Here is a 21,638-nt window from a genome sequence, read left to right as displayed (position 1 = left end):
AGTCGGCGGGCGGGTGGAGTCGGCGGGCGGGTGGAGTCGGCGGGCGGGTGGAGTCGGCGGGCGGGTGGAGTCGGCGGGCGGGTGGAGTCGGCGGGCGGGTGGAGTCGGCGGGCGGGTGGAGTCGGCGGGCGGGTGGAGTCGGCGGGCGGGTGGAGTCGGCGGGCGGGTGGAGTCGGCGGGCGGGTGGAGTCGGCGGGCGGGTGGAGTCGGCGGGCGGGTGGAGTCGGCGGGCGGGTGGAGTCGGCGGGCGGGTGGAGTCGGCGGGCGGGTGGAGTCGGCGGGCGGGTGGAGTCGGCGGGCGGGTGGAGTCGGCGGGCGGGTGGAGTCGGCGGGCGGGTGGAGTCGGCGGGCGGGTGGAGTCGGCGGGCGGGTGGAGTCGGCGGGCGGGTGGAGTCGGCGGGCGGGTGGAGTCGGCGGGCGGGTGGAGTCGGCGGGCGGGTGGAGTCGGCGGGCGGGTGGAGTCGGCGGGCGGGTGGAGTCGGCGGGCGGGTGGAGTCGGCGGGCGGGTGGAGTCGGCGGGCGGGTGGAGTCGGCGGGCGGGTGGAGTCGGCGGGCGGGGAGGGCGGGTGGAGTCGGCGGGCGGGGAGGGCGGGTGGAGTCGGCGGGCGGGGAGGGCGGGTGGAGTCGGCGGGCGGGGAGGGCGGGTGGAGTCGGCGGGCGGGGAGGGCGGGTGGAGTCGGCGGGCGGGGAGGGCGGGTGGAGTCGGCGGGCGGGGAGGGCGGGTGGAGTCGGCGGGCGGGGAGGGCGGGTGGAGTCGGCGGGCGGGGAGGGCGGGTGGAGTCGGCGGGCGGGGAGGGCGGGTGGAGTCGGCGGGCGGGGAGGGCGGGTGGAGTCGGCGGGCGGGGAGGGCGGGTGGAGTCGGCGGGCGGGGAGGGCGGGTGGAGTCGGCGGGCGGGGAGGGCGGGTGGAGTCGGCGGGCGGGGAGGGCGGGTGGAGTCGGCGGGCGGGGAGGGCGGGTGGAGTCGGCGGGCGGGGAGGGCGGGTGGAGTCGGCGGGCGGGGAGGGCGGGTGGAGTCGGCGGGCGGGGAGGGCGGGTGGAGTCGGCGGGCGGGGAGGGCGGGTGGAGTCGGCGGGCGGGGAGGGCGGGTGGAGTCGGCGGGCGGGGAGGGCGGGTGGAGTCGGCGGGCGGGGAGGGCGGGTGGAGTCGGCGGGCGGGGAGGGCGGGTGGAGTCGGCGGGCGGGGAGGGCGGGTGGAGTCGGCGGGCGGGGAGGGCGGGTGGAGTCGGCGGGCGGGGAGGGCGGGTGGAGTCGGCGGGCGGGGAGGGCGGGTGGAGTCGGCGGGCGGGGAGGGCGGGTGGAGTCGGCGGGCGGGGAGGGCGGGTGGAGTCGGCGGGCGGGGAGGGCGGGTGGAGTCGGCGGGCGGGGAGGGCGGGTGGAGTCGGCGGGCGGGGAGGGCGGGTGGAGTCGGCGGGCGGGGAGGGCGGGTGGAGTCGGCGGGCGGGGAGGGCGGGTGGAGTCGGCGGGCGGGGAGGGCGGGTGGAGTCGGCGGGCGGGGAGGGCGGGTGGAGTCGGCGGGCGGGGAGGGCGGGTGGAGTCGGCGGGCGGGGAGGGCGGGTGGAGTCGGCGGGCGGGGAGGGCGGGTGGAGTCGGCGGGCGGGGAGGGCGGGTGGAGTCGGCGGGCGGGGAGGGCGGGTGGAGTCGGCGGGCGGGGAGGGCGGGTGGAGTCGGCGGGCGGGGAGGGCGGGTGGAGTCGGCGGGCGGGGAGGGCGGGTGGAGTCGGCGGGCGGGGAGGGCGGGTGGAGTCGGCGGGCGGGGAGGGCGGGTGGAGTCGGCGGGCGGGGAGGGCGGGTGGAGTCGGCGGGCGGGGAGGGCGGGTGGAGTCGGCGGGCGGGGAGGGCGGGTGGAGTCGGCGGGCGGGGAGGGCGGGTGGAGTCGGCGGGCGGGGAGGGCGGGTGGAGTCGGCGGGCGGGGAGGGCGGGTGGAGTCGGCGGGCGGGGAGGGCGGGTGGAGTCGGCGGGCGGGGAGGGCGGGTGGAGTCGGCGGGCGGGGAGGGCGGGTGGAGTCGGCGGGCGGGGAGGGCGGGTGGAGTCGGCGGGCGGGGAGGGCGGGTGGAGTCGGCGGGCGGGGAGGGCGGGTGGAGTCGGCGGGCGGGGAGGGCGGGTGGAGTCGGCGGGCGGGGAGGGCGGGTGGAGTCGGCGGGCGGGGAGGGCGGGTGGAGTCGGCGGGCGGGGAGGGCGGGTGGAGTCGGCGGGCGGGGAGGGCGGGTGGAGTCGGCGGGCGGGGAGGGCGGGTGGAGTCGGCGGGCGGGGAGGGCGGGTGGAGTCGGCGGGCGGGGAGGGCGGGTGGAGTCGGCGGGCGGGGAGGGCGGGTGGAGTCGGCGGGCGGGGAGGGCGGGTGGAGTCGGCGGGCGGGGAGGGCGGGTGGAGTCGGCGGGCGGGGAGGGCGGGTGGAGTCGGCGGGCGGGGAGGGCGGGTGGAGTCGGCGGGCGGGGAGGGCGGGTGGAGTCGGCGGGCGGGGAGGGCGGGTGGAGTCGGCGGGCGGGGAGGGCGGGTGGAGTCGGCGGGCGGGGAGGGCGGGTGGAGTCGGCGGGCGGGGAGGGCGGGTGGAGTCGGCGGGCGGGGAGGGCGGGTGGAGTCGGCGGGCGGGGAGGGCGGGTGGAGTCGGCGGGCGGGGAGGGCGGGTGGAGTCGGCGGGCGGGGAGGGCGGGTGGAGTCGGCGGGCGGGGAGGGCGGGTGGAGTCGGCGGGCGGGGAGGGCGGGTGGAGTCGGCGGGCGGGGAGGGCGGGTGGAGTCGGCGGGCGGGGAGGGCGGGTGGAGTCGGCGGGCGGGGAGGGCGGGTGGAGTCGGCGGGCGGGGAGGGCGGGTGGAGTCGGCGGGCGGGGAGGGCGGGTGGAGTCGGCGGGCGGGGAGGGCGGGTGGAGTCGGCGGGCGGGGAGGGCGGGTGGAGTCGGCGGGCGGGGAGGGCGGGTGGAGTCGGCGGGCGGGGAGGGCGGGTGGAGTCGGCGGGCGGGGAGGGCGGGTGGAGTCGGCGGGCGGGGAGGGCGGGTGGAGTCGGCGGGCGGGGAGGGCGGGTGGAGTCGGCGGGCGGGGAGGGCGGGTGGAGTCGGCGGGCGGGGAGGGCGGGTGGAGTCGGCGGGCGGGGAGGGCGGGTGGAGTCGGCGGGCGGGGAGGGCGGGTGGAGTCGGCGGGCGGGGAGGGCGGGTGGAGTCGGCGGGCGGGGAGGGCGGGTGGAGTCGGCGGGCGGGGAGGGCGGGTGGAGTCGGCGGGCGGGGAGGGCGGGTGGAGTCGGCGGGCGGGGAGGGCGGGTGGAGTCGGCGGGCGGGGAGGGCGGGTGGAGTCGGCGGGCGGGGAGGGCGGGTGGAGTCGGCGGGCGGGGAGGGCGGGTGGAGTCGGCGGGCGGGGAGGGGGGGTGGAGTCGGCGGGCGGGGAGGGGGGGTGGAGTCGGCGGGCGGGGAGGGGGGGTGGAGTCGGCGGGCGGGGAGGGGGGGTGGAGTCGGCGGGCGGGGAGGGGGGGTGGAGTCGGCGGGCGGGGAGGGGGGGTGGAGTCGGCGGGCGGGGAGGGGGGGTGGAGTCGGCGGGCGGGGAGGGGGGGTGGAGTCGGCGGGCGGGGAGGGGGGGTGGAGTCGGCGGGCGGGGAGGGGGGGTGGAGTCGGCGGGCGGGGAGGGGGGGTGGAGTCGGCGGGCGGGGAGGGGGGGTGGAGTCGGCGGGCGGGGAGGGGGGGTGGAGTCGGCGGGCGGGGAGGGGGGGTGGAGTCGGCGGGCGGGGAGGGGGGGTGGAGTCGGCGGGCGGGGAGGGGGGGTGGAGTCGGCGGGCGGGGAGGGGGGGTGGAGTCGGCGGGCGGGGAGGGGGGGTGGAGTCGGCGGGCGGGGAGGGGGGGTGGAGTCGGCGGGCGGGGAGGGGGGGTGGAGTCGGCGGGCGGGGAGGGGGGGTGGAGTCGGCGGGCGGGGAGGGGGGGTGGAGTCGGCGGGCGGGGAGGGGGGGTGGAGTCGGCGGGCGGGGAGGGGGGGTGGAGTCGGCGGGCGGGGAGGGGGGGTGGAGTCGGCGGGCGGGGAGGGGGGGTGGAGTCGGCGGGCGGGGAGGGGGGGTGGAGTCGGCGGGCGGGGAGGGGGGGTGGAGTCGGCGGGCGGGGAGGGGGGGTGGAGTCGGCGGGCGGGGAGGGGGGGTGGAGTCGGCGGGCGGGGAGGGGGGGTGGAGTCGGCGGGCGGGGAGGGGGGGTGGAGTCGGCGGGCGGGGAGGGGGGGTGGAGTCGGCGGGCGGGGAGGGGGGGTGGAGTCGGCGGGCGGGGAGGGGGGGTGGAGTCGGCGGGCGGGGAGGGGGGGTGGAGTCGGCGGGCGGGGAGGGGGGGTGGAGTCGGCGGGCGGGGAGGGGGGGTGGAGTCGGCGGGCGGGGAGGGCGGGTGGAGTCGGCGGGCGGGGAGGGCGGGTGGAGTCGGCGGGCGGGGAGGGCGGGTGGAGTCGGCGGGCGGGGAGGGCGGGTGGAGTCGGCGGGCGGGGAGGGCGGGTGGAGTCGGCGGGCGGGGAGGGCGGGTGGAGTCGGCGGGCGGGGAGGGCGGGTGGAGTCGGCGGGCGGGGAGGGCGGGTGGAGTCGGCGGGCGGGGAGGGCGGGTGGAGTCGGCGGGCGGGGAGGGCGGGTGGAGTCGGCGGGCGGGGAGGGCGGGTGGAGTCGGCGGGCGGGGAGGGCGGGTGGAGTCGGCGGGCGGGGAGGGCGGGTGGAGTCGGCGGGCGGGGAGGGCGGGTGGAGTCGGCGGGCGGGGAGGGCGGGTGGAGTCGGCGGGCGGGGAGGGCGGGTGGAGTCGGCGGGCGGGGAGGGCGGGTGGAGTCGGCGGGCGGGGAGGGCGGGTGGAGTCGGCGGGCGGGGAGGGCGGGTGGAGTCGGCGGGCGGGGAGGGCGGGTGGAGTCGGCGGGCGGGGAGGGCGGGTGGAGTCGGCGGGCGGGGAGGGCGGGTGGAGTCGGCGGGCGGGGAGGGCGGGTGGAGTCGGCGGGCGGGGAGGGCGGGTGGAGTCGGCGGGCGGGGAGGGCGGGTGGAGTCGGCGGGCGGGGAGGGCGGGTGGAGTCGGCGGGCGGGGAGGGCGGGTGGAGTCGGCGGGCGGGGAGGGCGGGTGGAGTCGGCGGGCGGGGAGGGCGGGTGGAGTCGGCGGGCGGGGAGGGCGGGTGGAGTCGGCGGGCGGGGAGGGCGGGTGGAGTCGGCGGGCGGGGAGGGCGGGTGGAGTCGGCGGGCGGGGAGGGCGGGTGGAGTCGGCGGGCGGGGAGGGCGGGTGGAGTCGGCGGGCGGGGAGGGCGGGTGGAGTCGGCGGGCGGGGAGGGCGGGTGGAGTCGGCGGGCGGGGAGGGCGGGTGGAGTCGGCGGGCGGGGAGGGCGGGTGGAGTCGGCGGGCGGGGAGGGCGGGTGGAGTCGGCGGGCGGGGAGGGCGGGTGGAGTCGGCGGGCGGGGAGGGCGGGTGGAGTCGGCGGGCGGGGAGGGCGGGTGGAGTCGGCGGGCGGGGAGGGCGGGTGGAGTCGGCGGGCGGGGAGGGCGGGTGGAGTCGGCGGGCGGGGAGGGCGGGTGGAGTCGGCGGGCGGGGAGGGCGGGTGGAGTCGGCGGGCGGGGAGGGCGGGTGGAGTCGGCGGGCGGGGAGGGCGGGTGGAGTCGGCGGGCGGGGAGGGCGGGTGGAGTCGGCGGGCGGGGAGGGCGGGTGGAGTCGGCGGGCGGGGAGGGCGGGTGGAGTCGGCGGGCGGGGAGGGCGGGTGGAGTCGGCGGGCGGGGAGGGCGGGTGGAGTCGGCGGGCGGGGAGGGCGGGTGGAGTCGGCGGGCGGGGAGGGCGGGTGGAGTCGGCGGGCGGGGAGGGCGGGTGGAGTCGGCGGGCGGGGAGGGCGGGTGGAGTCGGCGGGCGGGGAGGGCGGGTGGAGTCGGCGGGCGGGGAGGGCGGGTGGAGTCGGCGGGCGGGGAGGGCGGGTGGAGTCGGCGGGCGGGGAGGGCGGGTGGAGTCGGCGGGCGGGGAGGGCGGGTGGAGTCGGCGGGCGGGGAGGGCGGGTGGAGTCGGCGGGCGGGGAGGGCGGGTGGAGTCGGCGGGCGGGGAGGGCGGGTGGAGTCGGCGGGCGGGGAGGGCGGGTGGAGTCGGCGGGCGGGGAGGGCGGGTGGAGTCGGCGGGCGGGGAGGGCGGGTGGAGTCGGCGGGCGGGGAGGGCGGGTGGAGTCGGCGGGCGGGGAGGGCGGGTGGAGTCGGCGGGCGGGGAGGGCGGGTGGAGTCGGCGGGCGGGGAGGGCGGGTGGAGTCGGCGGGCGGGGAGGGCGGGTGGAGTCGGCGGGCGGGGAGGGCGGGTGGAGTCGGCGGGCGGGGAGGGCGGGTGGAGTCGGCGGGCGGGGAGGGCGGGTGGAGTCGGCGGGCGGGGAGGGCGGGTGGAGTCGGCGGGCGGGGAGGGCGGGTGGAGTCGGCGGGCGGGGAGGGCGGGTGGAGTCGGCGGGCGGGGAGGGCGGGTGGAGTCGGCGGGCGGGGAGGGCGGGTGGAGTCGGCGGGCGGGGAGGGCGGGTGGAGTCGGCGGGCGGGGAGGGCGGGTGGAGTCGGCGGGCGGGGAGGGCGGGTGGAGTCGGCGGGCGGGGAGGGCGGGTGGAGTCGGCGGGCGGGGAGGGCGGGTGGAGTCGGCGGGCGGGGAGGGCGGGTGGAGTCGGCGGGCGGGGAGGGCGGGTGGAGTCGGCGGGCGGGGAGGGCGGGTGGAGTCGGCGGGCGGGGAGGGCGGGTGGAGTCGGCGGGCGGGGAGGGCGGGTGGAGTCGGCGGGCGGGGAGGGCGGGTGGAGTCGGCGGGCGGGGAGGGCGGGTGGAGTCGGCGGGCGGGGAGGGCGGGTGGAGTCGGCGGGCGGGGAGGGCGGGTGGAGTCGGCGGGCGGGGAGGGCGGGTGGAGTCGGCGGGCGGGGAGGGCGGGTGGAGTCGGCGGGCGGGGAGGGCGGGTGGAGTCGGCGGGCGGGGAGGGCGGGTGGAGTCGGCGGGCGGGGAGGGCGGGTGGAGTCGGCGGGCGGGGAGGGCGGGTGGAGTCGGCGGGCGGGGAGGGCGGGTGGAGTCGGCGGGCGGGGAGGGCGGGTGGAGTCGGCGGGCGGGGAGGGCGGGTGGAGTCGGCGGGCGGGGAGGGCGGGTGGAGTCGGCGGGCGGGGAGGGCGGGTGGAGTCGGCGGGCGGGGAGGGCGGGTGGAGTCGGCGGGCGGGGAGGGAATGGGAGAGGGACTGAGTGAAAGGGTAGGGCAGTGAGGGACGAATGTGGGAGGAGCCCAGGGCCCCGACATTAGTGATGGGGCAGAATAAGGGAGGTATGGGGGAGTAAGGGAGCGGTGGGGGGAGGGAAAAAGGAGGAATGGATAGTGGAGTGACTGATGAAGGGAGGACAGTGAATGAGGGGGCGTGGGTGGTAAGTGAGGGAAGAAGGGTGATGTGGGAAGAGTTCAGGGCCCGACAGTGGTGATGGGGAGGGGTGAGGAAAGGAGGGATGTGGGAAGAGCCTGGGCCCTGAATATGATGGGGTAGAGGGAGGGAGGACAAGACAGTGAGGGAGGTGGAGAGAAGAACCAGTCACATATGGGAACGGTGGCACCAGATATTTGGGGGTAACAGATATTTGGGGGGTAACAGACACGGGGGTGGATGGGGTAACAGAGTGAGGGATCAGAGATTGGGGTGATGGGAGAGTGGGACTGGACACTTGGTGGGGAGCAGAGAGAAGAGTTGTGTACTGGGAGGAGAGAGGAAGCAGAATGAGGGGTAGGTGGAGTGTATCTACAACTGGTGGAGGGTCGTAGAGGTAGGGTATGAACGGTGGGATTTATGGATAATGGGAGAGAGGATTATGGTTACTGGGAAGAGGGATATGGAATCATCTTTCATTATTGGATGTGGAAGTATGGAGAGATTGCAGAGGAGATTTACCAGGATGTTGCCTGGGTTGGAAAATGAGGCAAGGTTAGCAGAGCTGGGACCTTTCTCTTTCGACTGAAGAAGGATGAGAGGAGACATCATAGAAATCTACAAGATTCTGAGAGGCCTAGATAAAGGTGGTCACTCAGCATCTTTTTCCACATGGTAGGTGTAGAAAATAACAGAGGACATCTATATAAGGTGAAGGGAAGAAAGTTTAATTTTTTTAAATTTAGATATAGAGCACAGTAACAGGCCCTTTTGGCCTATTAGTCTGTGATGTCCAATTTACACACCATTAACCTACACCCCCGGTACATTTTGAACAGTGGGAGAGAACTGGAGCCCCCAGATGAAACCCACAAAGACACGTGGAGAACTAATAAACTCCTTAAAGACAGCGTAGGATTCAGGGGAGATATCAGGGGTAAGTTTTTTTTATTAAACAGAGAGTTGAAGGTGCCTGGAATGCATTGCCAGGGGTGGAGGGTGAAACATGGGCATTTAAGAGTCTCTTAGGCAGGTTCATGGATTAAAGAAAAATGGAGGATTACGAGGTAGGAGGGGTTTGGTATTTTTTTTAGTTGGAATATATGGGTTGGCAAAACATCGAGGGCCAAAGGGCCTGTACTGTGGTGCTATGGTCTATATCAGGGGTGGGCAACCTTTTAATTTAGGCATACAGTATGGTAACAGTGTAGGTGTAGGTAAATTGAACGGCATGGACTCATGGGCTAACATGCTGTTTGTCTAAATTAAAAGGTTGCTTACCCTTGTTCTATATTTTTGGTTACATTCATGGCGCTAAATAACTGGCAGATTGGTGATGGGAAACTTTTATTAGTTTTTTTTTAAAGAGAGAAAATTATTGAGTTGCGCTTGCGAGACAAGCCGACAATTTGCAAAACTTCAAGGACGGTCTAAATCTGCTTGTCGATGTTCCAGGTGGCATAAATTTGAAAAAATGTGAACCAGATTGACTTAATTGAAGGTGTGAGACAGAGCATTGCTGGGAACATTTGATTTAGTTATTAAGTCATTCAGCAAAATTTCCCGAAAGTAGGGTGAGGAACAATTGAGTACCATGTGATGGGTGTAGAAGGGGTTTGAAGGGGTTGAGGCGAAGGGAGGTAGGGGCTGAGGGTGAGGGTGTAGGTGGAGCCATTAGTGTCGTCTGGTGCCCCTTAAAGAGAAGCAAAAGAGAGTCACTCTGTCTGTGGATTTGCCTCCGGCACTCCTGCAGCCCTCACAGACTTCTCTTCAATCCATCGGCAACACAAGCTCCAGATCTAAACCTCCGACGTGGCCAGGAAGCCTTCAGAGCCCAAAGTCCTTTGAGAACCCTTCTTGCACTCTGCACCCTCTCGAATCCTGGCTCTGATGCCTGATTCCCATCATCCAGTCCCCTTCAACTTCCAACTGCAAATCACCTACATCCTGTATGGGTTGGAGTGATGTACAAAACCTTTGCAGGGAATGGAACCAAATTTTGTTTACATTTCTCTGCCAACCACACAAAATTCCTGAGTATGTCGGAGTGTTGCCCTTTCTGGAGATATTGAATCCCTGGCCATCACTTTGGTGTGTTCACAGTTCCTTTGCATTGGAAAATAAAAAAATATAAAATGGCAGTACTGCTGGAGCTGATGTAACGGCAGCACTGCCGCTGATATGGACCCACTGGGAGCAGAGTCATGGTGCTCTCACAGGGTCTAACTGCCCAGTCCGACCTCTGTCAACTCTGTATAGACTTTAAACGGCCTGTAAATGGAGCTCAAAATACCACGGGGTCTACGCCCAAGATGGCGACGTCTATGATCGGCAGAAGCCACAAGGGTTTGAGAGACCGGAGAAGCAGAGAACTGGCACAGGGCACCAGAAAACGAGGAGACCACTCCCCCCCAGCCCAATTTGAGGAGACGAACCATGGGAGGGTGACCACGGCAGTGGACCTGTGAGAGGCTCTGAGGCTGCAGAACACACAGGCATTGGGCTCCTGGCAACTTGAGGTGAGGAATCCACACAGGCTTTGGACTGCTGGTGACTGGTCGTGGGATTCACACCCGCCTGTAGGCTGCTGGAGTCAAGGGGTACTGTGTATTGGAACAGGGATGTGAGAAGACACTGGTTGTGTTGAGGGTTCAGATCTGGAGCTCAGGCTGCTGATGGTTTGGTCTGGACGCTGTGTGGCTGCGGGCGCTGCAGCATCGCTGGTCATCCTGAGGGGACTCTCTTTTTCTTCTCTTTCTCTGACTAAAGCTGCTTTCAGATGGCCAGAATACCCGACTGTAAAGCCGCATATTCTACCCCAATGCAGCTGTCAGGTGGCCACCTGAAAGTGGAGAACCCGGCCAGGAGGAGCACTTACCTAACCCTCCTCCTGTAGGTATATTCTCCGGCTCGGAGAATCCCCCGTTTCACTTGAAAGTAGCAGTGGGACTACGGCCACAGTCCACAGGCTCTCCTTCAGCCAGCACGTTCAGGTGACAGAAAGGCGTCTTCTCCATGGCCACCTGAACGTCCCAGCTTCACTCCTCTAGTCGCATCTGCTGGCGCATTATCTGCGTCCGAGCACCTAAAAGCGGCTTAAAAGGCGATTCAGGCAATTTCTGCCAATGGTGAATCTGTTTCCCCTGTGGCAGATGAAAACAAATTTTGTGTGATTATTGTACTGTCTTTATTCCATCCCAATAAATTGAATTTTGGTTTCCCTTAGTTAAATGAAGATTTGTTTTCTTGCAGGAGCACCCAGGTTGACAGTCCTGGGAACAAAGATGTCAACAAGTACTGCCTGGACCAGCCTGACGACAGCACAGAAGATGATGTTGGCTGTTAGTCTCCCAGTAGGTGCTGCTGCAGTGTACATATTGTACCGGAGGTACAGGGAGAGCCAGGGTAAGAGCGGAACCAATAGTTCTAGATATCCCCACTTGATGAAATATCTTAATGTCAATCATCACAGCATCCTTGTGCATCCTAAAAATCACTCCCATTCATCTAAACTCCAATGAGTATTGGCCCAATATACGATCTTTCTTGCATTTGTCAAGCCCTTCAACCCAAGGATCAAACTTCAATGCACACTCGCACGTAAAGTTGCGAGAAATTAGGTTTCAGATTTATTGAAAAGAGTACATACACATACAACCCTGCGATTCTTTTAACTACACATGAGGCAGAATTATCACTTATTGGTAGTGCAAAAATAAACGGACTCAACGTACAAATAAATAAAGAAATATACACAGAGAAAAAAAATCAATAAAGTGCACAAGTAAGAGTCCTTAAATAAGCCCCTGACTGAGTCTGTTATTGAGAAGTCTGATGGTGGAGTGATATCAGCTGTACCAGAACCTGGTGGGTGCGAGTCTTGTGTATTTACAGTACTTCACTGCAAGTACTGTTTCTCTGGGTAATTAATTAACTTTAAATTATGGTATGTTAACACAATGCTTGTTGTGAATTTCAGTCCCTCAAAAGTAATATCCATGTAATAGTCGACGCCATAAATTTAACAATTTAAAAAAATGATCTTGAAAATTTGACTTTTACATGAGTATATATGCAGGTGTGGGCTTGGAGATCCTCTAAGAGACAGAATGCACTTTGTTTCAGAACTGCATACAGTGCAGTGAATGGCTGTAAATCAGGTATTGACCAGGTCATTTTTTAAAATTTTTTTTATTTTTCACACTATAAACCATATTGACCAAGATACATACAGACATTTTTCTTCTTAAATATATACAGTGTCGTTTCCCCCCTTTTTCCCCCTCCCTTCCCTCCCTCCCTCACTCCCTTTCCCATTTATTTGAAGTTCAATCTATAAGATACATTAAACCCGTTAAACAATGTGGTCACTTAATAAAAATAAACAAGAAATTTTACTGAGTCAGTTCTTTTCGTTATTTTAGGTGGTGGAAGTCCATGGTAGGATTTCTCTACTGTGTTTCATGTATGGCTCCCATATTTGTTCGAATATTGTAATGTTATTTCTTAAATTATATGTTATTTTTTCTAATGGAATAAATTTATTCATTTCTATATACCATTGTTGTATTCTCAAGTTATCTTCTAATTTCCAGGTTGACATAATACATTTTTTTGCTACAGCTAGGGCTATCATAACAAATCTTTTTTGTGCTCCATCCAAATCGAGTCCAAATTCCTTGTTTCTTATATTACTTAGAAGGAAGATCTCTGGGTTTTTTGGTTTATTGCTTTTTGTGATTTTATTTAATATCTGGTTTAGATCTTCCCAAAATTTTTCGACTTTCTCACATGTCCAAATTGCATGAATTGTTGTTCCCGTTTCCTTTTTACAGTGAAAACATCTGTCAGATACTGTTGGGTCCCATTTATTTAACTTTTGAGGTGTGATGTATAGCCTGTGTATCCAGTTATATTGTATCAAGCGTAACCTCCTGTTTGTTGTATTTCTCATACTTCCGGAGCATAGCTTCTCCGATGTTTCATTCTTTATCTTTATGTTTAGATCTTGTTCCCATTTTTGTTTAGGTTTACCATTTGTTTCCTCGTTCTCCTTTTCTTGCAGTTTGATGTACATGTTTGTTACAATTTTTTTAATTATCATTGTGTCTGTAATCACATATTCAAAATTGCTTCCCTCTGGTAACCTCAGACTGTTTCCCAATTTGTCCTTCAAGTAGGTTTTCAGTTGGTAGTATGCAAACATTGTATCGTGAGTTATATTATATTTATCCTTCATTTGTTCAAAGGACAATAATTTACCTCCCGAAAAACAATTTTCTATTCTTTTGATCCCTTTTCTCTCCCATTCTCTAAAGCAAAGGTTATCTATTGGAAAAGGGATTAACTGATTTTGCGTCAATATTAGGTTTGGTAGTTGGTAATTTGTTTTATTCCTTTCTACATGAATCTTCTTCCAAATGTTGAGCAGATGATGCAATACCGGTGAATTCCTACGTTGCACCAATTTTTCATCCCATTTATATAATATAGGTTCAGGTATCTTCTCCCCTATTTTATCTAGTTCTAATTTGGTCCAATCTGGTTTTTCTCTTGTTTGATAAAAATCTGATAGGTATCGTAATTGTGCGGCTCTATAATAATTTTTAAAGTTTGGTAGTTGTAAGCCTCCTTGTTTGTACCATTCTGTTCATTTATCTAGTTCTATCCTTGGTTTCCCCCCTTTCCATAAATATTTCCTTAGTATTTTCTTTAACTCCTTGAAGAATTTCTCTGTTAGGCGTATTGGTAATGACTGAAATAGGTATTTTATCCTTGGGAAAATGTTCATTTTAATACAATTTATTCTTCCTCTCAGTGTTAGTGGTAAGTCTTTCCAATGCTCTAAGTCATCTTGTAATTTTTTTCATCAATGGATGGTAATTGAGTTTATATAGATGGCCGAGGTTTTTATTTAGTTGTATACCTAGGTATCGCATTGCTTGGGTTTGCCATCTAAATAGCAATTCTTTCTTAAACTTTGAGAAATCCGCATTATTCATTGGCATTGCTTCACTTTTATTTGCGTTGATCTTGTACCCCGATACTTCTCCATATTCCTTCAATTTCCTATGTAATTCTTTTATTGATATTTCTGGTTCTGTTAAGTATATTATAACGTCATCTGCAAATAGACTGATTTTATATTCCTTCTCTTTTTTTATCCCTTTTATTTTATTTTCTGTTCTTATCAGTTCTGCTAGTGGTTCTATAGCTAACGCAAGCAGTGAGGGAGATAGTGGACATCCCTGCCTTGTTGATCTGCTTAAGTTAAATTGCTATATATCCATTTACTGTCACTTTCGCCAATGGCCCCTTATATAATGCTTTAATCCAATTAATATATTTCTCTGGTAAGCTGAATTTTTGTAGTACTTTGAATAAATAATTCCATTCTACTCTGTCAAAGGCCTTCTCTGCGTCTAAAGCAACCGCTACTGTTGGAGTTTTATTTCCTTCTACTGCATGAATTAAGTTAATAAATTTACAGATATTGTCTGTTGTTCGTCTTTTTTTAATAAATCCAGTTTGGTCTAGATTTACTATTCTTGGTACATAGTCGGCCAAACTGTTTGCTAATAGTTTAGCTATTATCTTATAATCTGTGTTAAGTAAAGATATTGGTCTATATGACGCTGGTGCAAGTGGATCTTTCCCTGTCTTTGGTATTACTGTAATTATTGCTGTTTTGCATGAATCTGGTATGCTTTGTGTTTTATCAATCTGGTTGATTACTTCCAGAAGAGGAGGAATTAATAAGTCTTTAAATGTTTTATAGAATTCTATTGGGCATCCATCCTCTCCTGGTGTTTTATTGTTCGGTAGTTTTTTTAATATCTCCTGTAATTCTTCTATTTCAAATGGTTTTATTAATTTATTTTGCTCTTCTGTTTGTAATTTCGGTAGTTCAATTTTAGTTAGAAATTCATCTATTTTGTCTTCTTTCCCTTCGTTTTCAGTTTGATATAGTTGTTCGTAGAATTCCCTGAAGTTTTCATTGATCTCCGTTGGATTATTTGTAATTTGTTTGTTCTTTTTCTTTAATGCCAATGCTATTCTTTTAGTTTGTTCTGTCTTAAGCTGCCACGCTAGAATTTTGAGTTTTTCTCCTAGCTCATAATATTTCTGTTTTGTCTTCATTATGTTCTTCTCCACCTTATATGTTTGTAGTGTTTCATATTTTATTTTTTTATCTGCCAATTCTCTTCTTTTAGTTGTATCTTCCTTATTGCTAATTCTTTTTCTATATTTGTTATTTCCCTTTGTTCTGTTTCCTGATTGTAGTCCTTCTTCATCTTAGTTACATAACTTATTATTTGCCCTCTGATGAACGCTTTCATTGCGTCCCATAGTATAAACTTATCTTTCACTGATTCCATTTTTATTTCAAAGTACATTTTAATTTGTTGTTCAATGAATTCTCTAAAATCTTGTCTTTTAAGTAGCATGGAGTTTAATCTCCATCTATACATTCTTGGTGGGATGTCCTCTAGCTCTATTGCCAATAATAGGGGTGAGTGGTCCGATAATAGTCTAGCTTTATATTCCGTTTTCCTAACTCTCCCTTGAATGTGGGCTGAGTATGTTTTATGTCTACCCGAATAATATGAATATTCCTTTTCCTTTGGGTGTTGTTTCCTCCATATATCCAAAAGTTGCATTTCTTGCATTGATTTAATTATAAATTTGGTTAATTTGTTCTTTCTGTTAGTTTTTTGTTCCAGTTTTATCCATGTTTGAGTCCAAATTAAGGTTAAAATCCCCTCCTATTAGTATGTTCCCTTGCGTATCTGCTATCTTCAAAAAGATATCTTGCATAAATTTTTGATCTTCTTCATTAGGTGAATATACATTGAGTAAATTCCAAAATTCTGAATATATCTGGCATTTTATCATTACATATCTCCCTGCTGGATCTATTATTTCCTCTTCTATTTTGATTGGTACATTTTTATTGATTAATATAGCTACTCCTCTGGCTTTTGAATTATATGATGCTGCTGTTACATGTCCTATCCAATCTCTCTTTAATTTCTTGTGTTCCACTTCAGTTAGATGTGTTTCTTGTACGAATGCTATATCAATTTTTTCTTTTTTTATATTAAATTTAGCAGTTTCTTCCTTTTGATTTGGTTATGTATTCCATTAATATTTAAAGTCATATAGTTCAACATAGCCATTTCATACTTTGTTTATCTTTCCTTTCCGTTTCCTCATCACCACCTTCCCTTCTTATCCATTTCTGCTTTCTTTTTTTGAACACATTATAAGACAACATTTCTAAAACATAAAATATTTCCACTATTCTCATATCTAAAATTCCTTTAACCCCAATAGTCCCTCCCCTTTCTGAGTTGCCCTTTGTCCCTTGTCGGGCAACCACATCTCCCCTCTCCATTTGGATTTGCGAATCCGCTCGTACAAAGCCAATCCACTGATTTCGCAGTGACTGTAATTCCTCCCCACCCAGCCCCCCCCAGAAAAGATTTTAATTTTCATATATAACAAAGGTCACTCTCTTAATTCCCTCTTTACTTCCTTTCTTCCCTTTCTTTCCCTTCTTAGTTCTTACCTATACTCTATTTTTTATATATACACATATATACATACACACATACACATATATATATATATATACCTACATACCACACATACATATAGTTTGTTGTCATTTTTGTTCTTGTTACATCTCTTCATCTCTCTGTCTGTTTTGTAATTGTTCTGCAAATTTTCGTGCTTCTTCCGGATCCGAGAATAGTCTGTTTTGCTACCCCGGAATAACTATTTTAAGTACTGCTGGGTATTTTAACATAAATTTATTACCTTTTTTCCATAGGGTCATTTTTGCTGCATTAAACTCCTTCCTCTTCTTCAGGAGTTCAAAACTTATATCTGGATAGAAAAAATTTTTTTGACCCTTGTATTCCAGTGGTTTTTTATCTTCTCTTATTTTATTCATTGCCTTCTCCAATATATTTTCTCTTGTTGTATATCTTAGGAATTTTACTAGAATAGATCTTGGTTTTTGTTGTGGTTGTGGTTTAGGGGCTAATGTTCTGTGTGCCCTTTCTATTTCCATTTCTTCCTGTAATTCTGGTCTTCCTAGGACCCTGAGGATCCATTCTTTTATAAATTCTTTCATATTTTTGCCTTCTTCATCTTCCTTAAGGCCCACTATATTTATATTATTTCTTCTATTATAATTTTCCATTATATCTATCTTCTGAGCTAACAGCTCCTGTGTCTCTAACTTTTTTTATCAGATTCTTCTAATTTCTTTTTTAAGTCCTCTACTTCCATTTCTATGGCTGTTTCTCGTTCTTCCACCTTGTCTATTCTTTTTTCTATATCTGTCATGATCATCTCTAATCTATTCACTTTTTCTTCTGTACTTTTTATTCTTTTTATTTCACTGAATTCTTGTGACTGCCATTCTTTTACTGTTTCCATATATTCTTTAAAAAAATATATATATCATGTACTTGCCCTTCCCTTCATCTTCCATTTCTCTGTGTTCTTCCTCTTCTTCTTCTGAGTCCATTCCAGGATCTGTGTCTTTTACCTCTGTCTCTTCTGGTTTTCTTGTTGGGTTGTTTGTTTTATTTTGTTGGGTATTTTTGGTCTTCTTATTTTTATTAGAAGTGTCTTGATGTTGGTCTTCTTCCTCTGGGTTGGTCATCTGTTGTTTCTTTGATTTTACTCTCTTCTTTCTTGCTCTCGTTATTTTCTATGTTTTCCTCTTGCTGTTGTGTTGTAGTTGTCTGTTTCAGCTGTGGAGATCGACTCCTCAGCTAGTCCCCCCTCCAGTCAGTGTTATTTTTGTCTTGCGCATGCGCGACTCCTTGCGCATGTGCGGTTGTGCACTTTTGTTTGGCTCCGTGAGCCATTTTTGTAGTCCTGAGTTCGGGGCTTCGACTGACCTCAGGGAGCGGGCTTCTCTCTCCACGGCGGGCCTCCTCGTACCGGTATGCCTTCACCTTCTTCTTCCGACGTCTTTCCTTCTTCTTTTCTTCCCGTTGTTTTTGGTTTTACTTTCTTCGCTGCCATTTTCTCCACACTTTTACTTTCACTTTGTTTTGGTTTTTAAGTTTGTGCCTTTGCTTTTTCTCTATCTTTTTTTAACTTTTCTGGAGCGGGCTGGAGTTTCCCTACCGGCCACTACTCCATCACGTGACTCCTCCCCTGACCAGGTCATTCTTGAAAGTTGTGAATTGCATGCAACTCAATAGCGCAAGAGTTTGTCAGAACCTCCTGCATTAACTCTGCTGTGTGTTCCTGCTCCAGATGAACACTGTGTGCTCGTTGGTGACGATCAGATTGCCGTGGATATGAAAGTTCCCTGGGATACTGTGAAGGTCATAATTGGACGACAGGGGTCCACTATCAAAGAGGTGAAAATGAAATTCTGCACAATTCCCTCTTGTCCAGAGCGCTCGCGTTGAACAGTGCATTCAGTGCGCCTGTCTCATTACTGAATGAAGGTAGCACTGTGGCAAACTTGCAGCATTTGACCTGACTTGCTGACAGGTCTTTGATGGGTCAGTATGATCTGCCGTGGGGGTTTGAGGGGAGACCTGGCACAGGATTGGTGACCTCACCTCAGTGAAGGCTTTGCATTTGGAAAGTGAAAAGGCAAGGATGAGGCCAGCAAACAAGTTTTATGTTTCCAGCTGACTGTGCCCTCCCCCTCATTGATTGTGCCCACCACACTGTCCATGACGCCCCTTCCCCCACCCCCATGCTGACCGTGCTCACCCCCTGATAACAATGCTACCCAATAAGTGGGGCAGTGGGATGAGCTTGTACAAAGCCAATGCACAGAAATGACTTCTTGGGAGGTAGGGAAGAAAGTAAATGTTTTTTTAAGTGTCGAACTCCTGTAAACCTGTCTTGGATTTGCATTCCCCCACCCCTACCACCTGCCAATCCGGTAGCTGCGGAAGGAAACAGGTGCCCGCATTGACGTGGAGGATGACAAGGGGAGGAACGGCGAGGAGCAGGTAGCGGACAGGCTTCTCACCATCGTTGGGTCACCAGTGCAAGTGTGCAAAGCCAAGCTCGCCATCCACCAGCTCCTGGCCGAAAACGTGAAGATTACCGAGGAGCTGCACGTTCCCCATCAAGTGGTGGGGCGCATCATAGGTAACCCCCTCCGATGGGCCATCAAGTTGCCAACTACCCTGTTGTTATCTGAGCCACAGTTTATCCCTCTAGCAGCATCAGAAATACACTATTTGGCCCTTCAAGTCTGTGCTGAACTATTTTTCTGCCAGGTCCCACTGATTTGCACCCAGTCCATAGCCCTCCATACCACTCCCGTCCACGTACCTGTCCAAATTCTTCTTAAATGTTAAAGTTGAACTCGCATTCACCACTTCAGCTGGCACCTCGTCCCACACACCCACTGTTCTCTGTGAAAAGTTCTTCCTAAACTTTTCCCCTTTCACCCTTAACCCATGTCCTCTGGTTTATATCTCACCTACCCTCAGTGGAAAAAGCCTATCTACAATTACTCTGTCTGTACCCCTCATAATTTTAAACACCTCTATCAAATCTCCCCTCATTCTTATACGCTTCAGGGAATAAAGTCCTAACCTGATTAACCTTTCCCTGTAACTCAGTTCCTCAAGACCTGGTAACATTCTAATAAATCTCTGCACTCGTTCCATCTTATTGATATTGTTCCTGCTTTTTCATGACCAAAGCTGCACTCAATACTCCAAATTTGGTCTCACCAATGTCTTGTACAAGTTTAACATAACATCCTAACTCCTATACTCAATACTTTGATTTATGAAGGCCATAGGCCAAAAGTTATCTTTCCACATATGACACCAATTTCAGGGTGACAGCAATTCCCAGATCCCTCTGTTCTACTGCATTCCTCAATGCCCTGCCATTTACTATATATGTTACTGAGGGAACAAGCAAGCAAACACACCACCTTTGGGTGTTAGTCACGTTTTTAATTTACTTTATTTTTCAAGCTGTCGTACATTTAGAATAAACTTTCCAGTGAACCTAGCAAGATAAAAGGGAGGGAAGGAATTAGATCCTGGAAGGTGGTGGGAACCTGAGCCTGGTGTCTGAGGAGGGAAGGTGGGAGCTGGGGGTCTGATAGGTGGGTGAGGGAGGGAGGGGAACTGGTGGCCCAATAATTGGGGAAGGTGGGATCTGGGGCCCCAGTGGTTGGTGAAGATGAAAGCCTGGGGGTCTGGTGGGTGAGTGGGGAGGGAGGGGAGCTGGGGGCCCAATGCTTGGGGGAGGAGAGATCTGGGGCTCCGGTGGTTGGGGAAGGAGGGTGCTGGGGCCCAGTGCCAGAGGAAGGAGGGTGCTGGGGCCCAGTGCCAGAGGAAGGAGGGTGCTGGGGCCCAGTGCCAGAGGAAGGAGGGTGCTGGGGCCCAGTGCCAGAGGAAGGAGGGTGCTGGGGCCCAATGCCAGAGGAAGGAGGGTGCTGGGGCCCAGTGCCAGAGGAAGGAGGGTGCTGGGGACTGGTGGATGGGGAAGGTGGGAGCTGAAGCCCCTGTGGGTGGGAAGGAGGGATGTAGAGCCCAGTGCCAGACAAAAGAGGGAGCAGGGGGCCCAGTGGGTGGGGAAGGTGGGAGCAGGGGGCCCAGTGGGTGGGGAAGGTGGGAGCAGGGGGCCCAGTGGGTGGGGAAGGTGGGAGCAGGGGGCCCAGTGGGTGGGGAAAGTGGGAGCTGGGGGCCCGTTGGGTGGGTGGGTGGGGAAGGTGGGAGCTGGGGACCTGGTAGGTGGGGAGTGAGGAATCTGCCTGAGGAGCAAGGGCAGGAGTCATCACCCTGGTGCCAAGCTGTCAAGATTTCCTGAATGGTTCGATAGAAGATTACTGGAGCTTCTCTGTATCTGGTGTTTATCACAGCTCTTTATTTGGGGGCAGGGGTCTCTCACCACGTGTTCGTTGCCTGCCTGCTTCACAGCAGTGGCAACTTTTAAATGCACCACCTGTCTATGAAGCACTTTAAATTCAGATGTTCCAAAGATGCTACTGGATCACACAAGCACTTGAACACCGAGGAGCAGTTAGTGGTGATACATGGGTGGGAGGCCCATAATGCCTGACAGGGAAGATAGCGTCACTGTTTTATCCTGCAAATTAAAGGGTGGCCCTCCCACACCACTGGTGCTGCACTGGGAAAAATTGGTTTAAGACCATATGACAAGGGAGTAGAAATAGGCTATTCAGCCCATCGAGTCTACCCCACCATTCAATCATGAAGCTGATCCATTTCCCCACTCAGCCCTACTGTCCAGCCTTCTCCCCATAATCTTTGATGCCCAGGCCAATCATGAACCTATCAATCTCTGCCTTACATACACCCAATGATCTGGCCTCCACAACCACTCATGGCAGCAGATTTCACAGATTTACCTAACTCTGGCTGAAGAAATTTCTCCACATCACTGTTCTAAATGGTGCCCATCAGTCCTAAAGTGTGCCCTCTTGTCCTAGACTTTCCCACCAGGGGAAGCAACCTTTCTACATCTTCTTGATTACACCCCTTTCTTCCCCACCACCTAAATTCTCTTAAATTCCAATACGTACAGGCCAAAAGCTGTCAAATGCTCCTCATATGATAACCCTTTCATTTTCTGAGTTAACCATGTGAACTTTCTCTGAACCCTTGCCAACATCAGCACATCCTTTCTGAAATGAGGAGCCCAGAATGGCTGACAGTACTCCAAGTGAGTTCTCACTAGTGTTTCATTTTATAGTGATTACCATCTCTGGGATGTGAGCGAGAACTCTTTACAAATGATGGCTACTACCTTGAGTGTAAGAGAGGGGCAATGCTTGCTTGATACTCCAAGGCTGGAGATGCTGGACAGAGTTAAGGCAGGGGTTTCAAATCAAGACCCTGCTACCTTTTGGTGGGGGTTGGTTTATAAGCCCTGTGTTGTGAGCTCGAGTGCACTGTCTGAAAGAGCTAGAAAAGGGAAACTGGATGAAGGTGGGAGGGAAGGAAGGGGAAGCGGGGTTTATTGGATGGCTCAAGATGGGCTAACTGGCCCCTCCCAGCTCCACAGTTGTCTTCAGTAGGTGGAAGGATGGCACAGGTTCCAGCGGCCATTGAGCAGTCATAGGTTGTATCTTCCCACAGGCCGTGGAGGCGAGTGTATCCGTGCCATGTGCCGGACCACGGGGGCAAAGATTGTGTGCGAGAAGGAGCCAAGTGAACGGATTCCAGTCGTGAAACGCTTGATCATAATCAGTGGAACGCGACAGCAGGTGGACTCTGCCAAAGTGAGTCGTGTCTGCGCATTGATTTTCTGTCGTGGGACGGTGTAGGGTTGGGTTTAAAAAAATCTGCTGTAAC

At 56.4% G+C, this 21,638-nt stretch overlaps 1 protein-coding gene across 8 annotated transcripts in view; it reads left to right on the top strand.

Annotated features, from left to right (window-relative positions):
- Positions 1-21,638, top strand: part of tdrkh (tudor and KH domain containing) — a 56,461-nt gene that overhangs the window by 4,380 nt on the left and 30,443 nt on the right. For 6 of the 8 annotated variants that reach the window (XM_069940428.1, XM_069940423.1, XM_069940429.1 and 3 more), the window contains exons 2-5: positions 10,555-10,707; positions 17,587-17,693; positions 18,237-18,444; positions 21,423-21,565. In XM_069940428.1, coding sequence (XP_069796529.1) covers positions 10,587-10,707; positions 17,587-17,693; positions 18,237-18,444; positions 21,423-21,565 — 579 coding nt within the window. In that variant the 5' untranslated portion in view covers positions 10,555-10,586. Of the gene's footprint in view, positions 1-7,579; positions 7,978-8,141; positions 8,240-10,554; positions 10,708-17,586; positions 17,694-18,236; positions 18,445-21,422; positions 21,566-21,638 lie in introns of those variants that run through there. The other 2 variants (XM_069940426.1, XM_069940425.1) reach the window with 2 other exon arrangements.

This window comes from Narcine bancroftii, chromosome 5 (genome assembly GCF_036971445.1).
Source record: "Narcine bancroftii isolate sNarBan1 chromosome 5, sNarBan1.hap1, whole genome shotgun sequence".
In the NCBI taxonomy this organism is placed as follows: domain Eukaryota; kingdom Metazoa; phylum Chordata; class Chondrichthyes; order Torpediniformes; family Narcinidae; genus Narcine; species Narcine bancroftii.
Note: the sequence above shows the minus strand (reverse complement) of the source record. Positions and strands in the feature narration are given on the sequence as shown.